Genomic DNA, 6,539 nt, shown 5'->3' on the forward strand with positions numbered 1-6,539 from the left:
GGTTACACACAGATACTCTCTACTGTGTTGTACATATTTCCTCTCATTTTTCTGCAAAGAGAAGGTGCATCTGGCCAGGAGGATTACTATTCTGTTCCTAGCAGAAAGAAATCCCTTTAGATTTGACAGCCACCACAGTTTTGCAGTACAGTGAAACTCACTTCTACAGCCCCATGGGCTGTTTCACTGTATCTGTGTATTTTGCTTTGGGGTCTACAAAAAAAAGCTCCAAGGACAAACCACAGGTCACCCCTGAGTCCCTGGAACAGAAAGATGACAAAAAGAATGGCCCCATACCCTGATATCTAAAGCAGTTAAGATATCTGCTCTGGTACTGGTGGTGCCATCAGTGTCACCCAGGTAAGCAGGGTTTGCAGTGAGGCACCTGGCAAGCCACTACAGTGCTGCTGAGATGACGCTCGGATGGGGCAGTTTTTCAAATCTAAATGCTCAGGCATGAGATAATTTATTTTGTTTCATATGGACACTTGGGGTTTCCGGGATTGTTTTGAAATGAGGATTTATCAAAGTTAACTTCTCTTTGCACATCCTAGGCTGAAAAGATGCAAGAGAAATTGGCAGAAGGCTTGGACTGGTTTTATTATAGTTACATCAGGCCTGTACTACTAAAAGTTGTGATTTTCCTTCAAAAAGTAGTTAACACAAATTGTAGTTCAAGAAGCTGGGATGGAAGTGTAGGGCTGCAGAAGTTGCCTCTAAGAACTACACAGCAGGGCACTCTGTCCTCTTCACTAAGTTTATGACTGCAAGATGCAGTCAAGACAAGATCCTTGTCCCCTGCCTATCTTCCTTCTTAAAGCACAGACCTCTCCTGTATGTCTTTTATTTTGCACTCTAAGGGTTTTATATATGACAGGTATCAATAACCTGATGTCACAATCCAGTATCTTTATTGTTTCTTGAAATATTTGGGCTCCCTTACAAGCACAAGATACTTTAGTCCCATACAGGTTATAAAAACAAGTCAAATTCAATGACTAAACAATATTTACCCAACAGTAAAAAAAAAAAAACCAGTCGTAATTCCTCTGCTGGTTTTGCAGTGTAACAAGGCACAGTTAGTGCTCTCCCTCTTTTTTCACTGACTACTTCCAGCCAGGGGCCAAGGACATTGAACTTATTTACACTTAACACAACATCAGAACGTGATCTGCTTCTTGCAGCAAGAGAACAAAGCTATTCTACCGCCTAATGCCACAGCTGCTCAGGTACCAGCCTGGTGAGTAGTCAGACTTCTTGTAAAATCACCTCAGTTCTGGTGTCATTTACTATACATTCTTAAAAACTAGCTAATAAATAAAATCAGCTGGCTACCAGGCAGCCATCACTCCTATGCTACTGGACCTCTTGTTAGAGCAGAGGGAGAGCTAAAATCATGAGCAAGCAGCAGTGATATTACTATGTGGCACAAGAGACAGTACTCCTACTTGCCTCTTGTGCCTTAGCAGCATTTTCCAGGATTTTCTTTTTCCATTCTTCATAGTCTTCATTTGTTTCAGTCTTTGGCCGCTTACATGGCATCTCCTCATCATCGTCAGACCCTATGAGAGAAGGAGAAAGTCCATGACAGGCAGTATGTTGGGCATAACCATGGCAGTGAGCAATTGAACAGACACAAGCACAGGGTCTGTCCCTGTGTTATTTAATCCTGTGGCTTGCTGCTGCCCTGCACCTGCCAGAACAGTCACCTCTTCACCTTTGTGTCTGAACGGAACAGTTGTTCTTAATTCTGCTAGCACTACTCAGAATAAACACCCCTGAACTGCTAGGTTCTCTTTGTCCTTTCATTAGTCAGTGGTTTGCAGAATGCAGTAAGCTGCTGAGAACTGAACGTTATGGCATATTCCACAACTGAAATATTAAGCGGCAATAAAGCTCAGACCTGCTCTGGTGAGGTGATTTTAGGTCATAGCTAAACGCAAACTTACCCTCTTCCTTCTCACAGTGCTCCAGGCTGGTCTGCAAGCTTTCTGGTGTCTCTGCAGCTGGTGGAACATCATCTTCTGAAAAAATAAGTAAGTTGCTTTACTTCTGAAAGGTGTTTGGGGCCCCAAGGGGGGGTGTTCTACATGCAATTCTTTGACAGCAGTACCACCTTCCGAAAGTATTGGCTCCTAGTCAGAGCAGTTCCCTGGTCCAGACTGATGCCCAAGCTGTGCGTGCAGAGGTGCCAGCACACTTCAAGGGCTGGATGGACTGGTTGGCTACTTCAGCTCGCCCTGCTGCTGCATTTGTAACCACAATGATGCACCATGGTCATACCCCCAAAACACACTGCTACCCCCACCTTGAGTACTGTGGCAGGATTCTCAGTTATTTCTTTCCCTTCTATCCCATCTCCTCGCTTTGTACAGTAGATGCCCACAACATCCAGCAGGGCTGTCCATGTTACAGATGCAGTCTTCCCTGAACTGATAGAGAAACTCCCAGCTGCCTTTAGCCACTTCAGTGGTCGGGTAGGGTTTTGGTTTTTTTTTATAGGGCACTGCACTATGCAAAGGTCCATGCCTAGGGAAACTTTTGGTTTGAATTCAAGCAGCATGTTCCAGAAAACTCCATGATATGAAGCGTTGAAGACAGGGTGAAGCAAGGGTAGTGTCAGTGGGAGAGTAAGAATGAAAGCCTGGGAAGGGAAAAAGGAGATAAGTAGGAAGGAGCAAAGATGTAAGGACAGGAAGATGTGTCGCATTTCAATCTTCCTCCTCCACAAAAAGGAGTGTCGAGCTGCAGATTCAACAATGGGTGAGAAAGATTTCTCATGTCTGCCCGCTGAATGTGACAGGGTGGTGTTAGGTAACAGCTGAATTACTATTAGAAGAGCAAGGCTTAGGCTTGGTAATCCTGCAGTGGGGGAAAGGAAACACAGAAGTGAGTCAGTCAAACCAACAGAGGTAGCAAGATGTTTATGTTAATTGTGTGTTGTGTTGCCATGCTGCTGGGATGCAGAAAGCAAGCAAGAAGGAGGAATCCAAGATAGGTCAGGCAGTATGGGAGAAGCAGGGAATAAACTACAGCAGCAGAGAATGTAAGGAGCAGTGAGCATCTGGGAAGAGAGGAAATAACTTATTTTCAGCCTTGCTACATGCTAGGCTGTTGTGACTTCCCTAGGAGCCACAACTGTGATTGGGAACTGGACTGCAGGAAACACGTTGGAATGGATGGGCAGGTTTGGCTGAAATGGAACAGCTGAAAATTATCAGAATTAGATCAGGAGTGGAAAAGGATGGGGCACTGTGAGGCCAGGCAATGGGTATGCTGTCTTACAGGGATAAAGCCAAAAACTTACTGCTGAGTTTCTGGCTTATCTTCTCCAGCTGATTGCACAGACGGTCAAATATTGCTTTTTTTACCCCAGATGTAGCCAACATTTTAGTTTTGTCCACTTTTAGCTTCAAACACCTACAAGAGAAAGTTAAGTTATCTCTGCACAAAGCAACACTCCAGCAACTATCACTCAGGTGAGGTGACATTTATACCACCACTATGTGTGAGAATGAGGAAGGTACACCTGAGTCTTTGTTCTATCTAATCCTTGTCTCACTCCGAAACAAACTTGCTAGAAAAATAGACCCCTGCACCATTCAGTCAATACAGCTCAGAAGTTGAGACCCAGGGTTAGTTCAAGTTACATGAGGAAATTCTATTAGGAAAAGGTACTTTCCAGGTTTTGAGGGAATCAGGACAAAATCCCACTACTGCAAAAAAAGCTGAATGGGACCCCTGTGTCAAAAGAATATTTGTCAGGAGCTATGCAACTACACAGCACCTGAATTGGTTCATAAGATTGTTACACGGCATAATACTGAAAGGGAAGATATTTACATGCAAGCAAATTCTTACAAATGGTTGGCTGAGGCAGGTGCTCCTGGCACCTATTTTCCAAGCTGATGCAGACAGCCCTACAGCTATCAGATTCATCTCCCAAAGGTTTTTCCTTCTTCAGAATGGCTGCTTCTTGGTCCTCAGAAAGCCCCAGCCATTCTTGCACCTTGAGCAGCATCTCACCAAAAGCCACTTTTTGCTTTGTTCACAGCTCAAATCTATCCTGATAAGGGAAAACAAATTCCCACTAAATCTGAAAATGTTAGTAAGGAATTATGTTATGCTGGTGCTATGGGTAGGCTGAGAGGACGGAAGGTGAAGTGCAAAACACTAACAGGAGTTCTTCGGCTATGGCCATTGATGTGACCTAATGGAGCTACCCACAGCATCCACACCATGGAAGACAGATTTAATTTATTTTAGGAGAAGTAACTCTAGATTCTTTTCTGTATATTTAATACAATACTTCTGCTTTCTGCTGAAGGCAAAGACAGCATAGGTTGGACACTCCACTGTAAGGAAAGCCTGGTTTGCTACAGCTGTCTCCATTTCCAGGAGTAAGGCAGCAGGATGTGCTCAGCAAAACCATTCAGACATGCTGAATGAATCCCTAAACTATACTCACCTGCATGCAGTGAATAGTGCAGCTGTTAGAAAAAGTGGTTTTGAGAAATCAAGGTCCATTTGCTGTGCTTCAGAGAGGCTGGATTCATACCTGAACAACAACGAGAGTGAGAATTGTATAGTGCATTTGCCACAAATGAAGCTGTTGAAATGAATTTGTCACATGGCATGAAGCAGTTGAGCAGGTCTCCTGTTGTATCACTTGGTCCTTTGCAACCCAGTCAAGCAGAAACAGTTGCTACTGGCTGAGAAGAGCAAGAGAGTCTAGGGAAGAGCCACCTCCTCTTTTTGAGTTAAAAGTATTTTAAATTAGGGATCTGGATGAAGGCATGTCAGTAAAATCTATTTCTTGTGTTCCACATCCACACAGTACTTTAATCTTTACACTAAACCTAAAAGTTACAATGAGATGTTTTGGATAAATCCATTCTTTAATAGAGAGTACAATTATAGTTTCTTTGATTCCTGTAATATGTGTATTACACAATGAAGGCTTAAGTATAGAAAATGATGTGATGGACATGCAGCACTAAATAATTTGATTTTTTATTGACCACCTGCCCCCAGACTATTTTTTTTTCCATTTGTATTAAGCACTGACAAGCATACATGGCCTTTGTGCACTGACTTGCAACTCAGAATATTCTAAATCCCTAACAGCATTTAAACATGTGTTCTCAGGGCGACAGCACTCCACAACAGAACTCTTCAGTGATTGCTCTTGTTAAAGCAGATGTTACAGACTGCAAAATTTTAGTTAGGTCTGTTGGATCTCCACTGAAGTGTTCTACCTATTTTTACAAGTAGAGTAACATGTATTTTAAGAGATCTGCTTCTCTAGAAGGGAGGATTTTTTTCTACTGAGCATTACTTCTGGACTGTGACATGATCAGCAGTTAAATGCAGGATAGTGTGATGCTATGGACAAATACAGGGACCAAGAGTCCTATCTTTTTTATATTATTCCCAGTTGAAGAACTGGAACTCAGACAATGACTGAGATTCACAGGCTAAGTCTTTATGATGTGTTTTCTAAAAAGTGGCCTAGATAAATGGTTGGATTTTCAGTGCTAAGAACTTACCTCACCATTCCAGTCAGTGGGAGATACCTGGCCCTTCCAACCATCAACCTCTTGTACATCTAATGAAGAAAGAATCTTACTAGTGATTACCTGTGTGATCCCAAAAGCTTCCTTACCTCTGTAGTATTTTTGAAGCGGTGTTCACTGCCTCCGTGCAGCCGAATTGCACAGCCAAGTCTCGCATTCCCAGTCTGGGGTTCATGTCTAGCAAACACTCCAAAGACTTCATGGAGCTCTGGTACGTTGTCTTGTTCAAACCAGAGAGTTTAACAAAATTGCTCTTTCAAGAAGACAAAGATAAACCCCAAGAATTAGTGAGATTCCTTCCCAATGTCTTATTCAGGCATCCAAAATAGATTAAACTACACAACACTTGAAAATAAAGTTCAATTGCTATATTAAACAAATTTGTGCAATGAGTGATGTAAGTTCTGACTTCACATGGAAAGATTAACCACCTAGGAATGCTACATCTTTGAATGCAGTGTTATTTTTAGACCATTTCATGGGAAGGGAGGTTTGTCTTTTCCATATAATATGACATGGCCCTTTTATCACAAGGTTAAAAACAAAAGCAACCAAGGTCTGGGCAACCTGAAGAGATGAGCAATATTTTCATGCTCCTTCTCACAGGGTCAGGTGCAACTAAATTCCCCTCTGTCTGTCAATGAACGACTTTAGCAGCTCGGTGCCATTTACCTGGCACGTCTTGCAGACGGAGGTTTACAGGCAGAGAGGGATTCTGTGAAGCTGCTGCTTCTCTCCCCCAGTGAAAAGGACAGATCTTAATCCAAACATCCTTGCTGGTACTTTATGTTACTGAAAGAACTAAAATCATAGCAAAGCAACCTCAGCTTGTGCAGCGCCTACCCCACTGCTCTCAGTTTGCCCCGTTTGAGCAGCACAAGCTCTCACGGCGCTCGGCGGCACAGGGGCTCTGGGGCAGTGCCAAGCTGCTCCTGCTCGAAGAGCGATTTTAGGGGGCTTGCG

The 6,539-nt window shown here is 43.1% G+C and overlaps 1 protein-coding gene across 1 annotated transcript in view; it reads right to left on the reverse strand.

Annotated features, from left to right (window-relative positions):
- Window positions 1-246: 246 nt before the first annotated feature.
- Window positions 247-6,539, reverse strand: part of ORC6 (origin recognition complex, subunit 6) — a gene marked incomplete at its 5' end in the record, with an annotated part of 6,457 nt that continues 164 nt past the window's right edge. The window contains 6 exons of the mRNA XM_010077909.1: window positions 247-260; window positions 1,449-1,562; window positions 1,950-2,024; window positions 3,308-3,420; window positions 4,469-4,558; window positions 5,666-5,827. Of these exons, the coding sequence (XP_010076211.1) occupies window positions 247-260; window positions 1,449-1,562; window positions 1,950-2,024; window positions 3,308-3,420; window positions 4,469-4,558; window positions 5,666-5,827 (568 nt within the window). The remainder of the gene's footprint in view (window positions 261-1,448; window positions 1,563-1,949; window positions 2,025-3,307; window positions 3,421-4,468; window positions 4,559-5,665; window positions 5,828-6,539) is intronic.

This window comes from Pterocles gutturalis, unplaced genomic scaffold (genome assembly GCF_000699245.1).
Source record: "Pterocles gutturalis isolate BGI_N339 unplaced genomic scaffold, ASM69924v1 scaffold18573, whole genome shotgun sequence".
NCBI lineage: Eukaryota > Metazoa > Chordata > Aves > Pterocliformes > Pteroclidae > Pterocles > Pterocles gutturalis.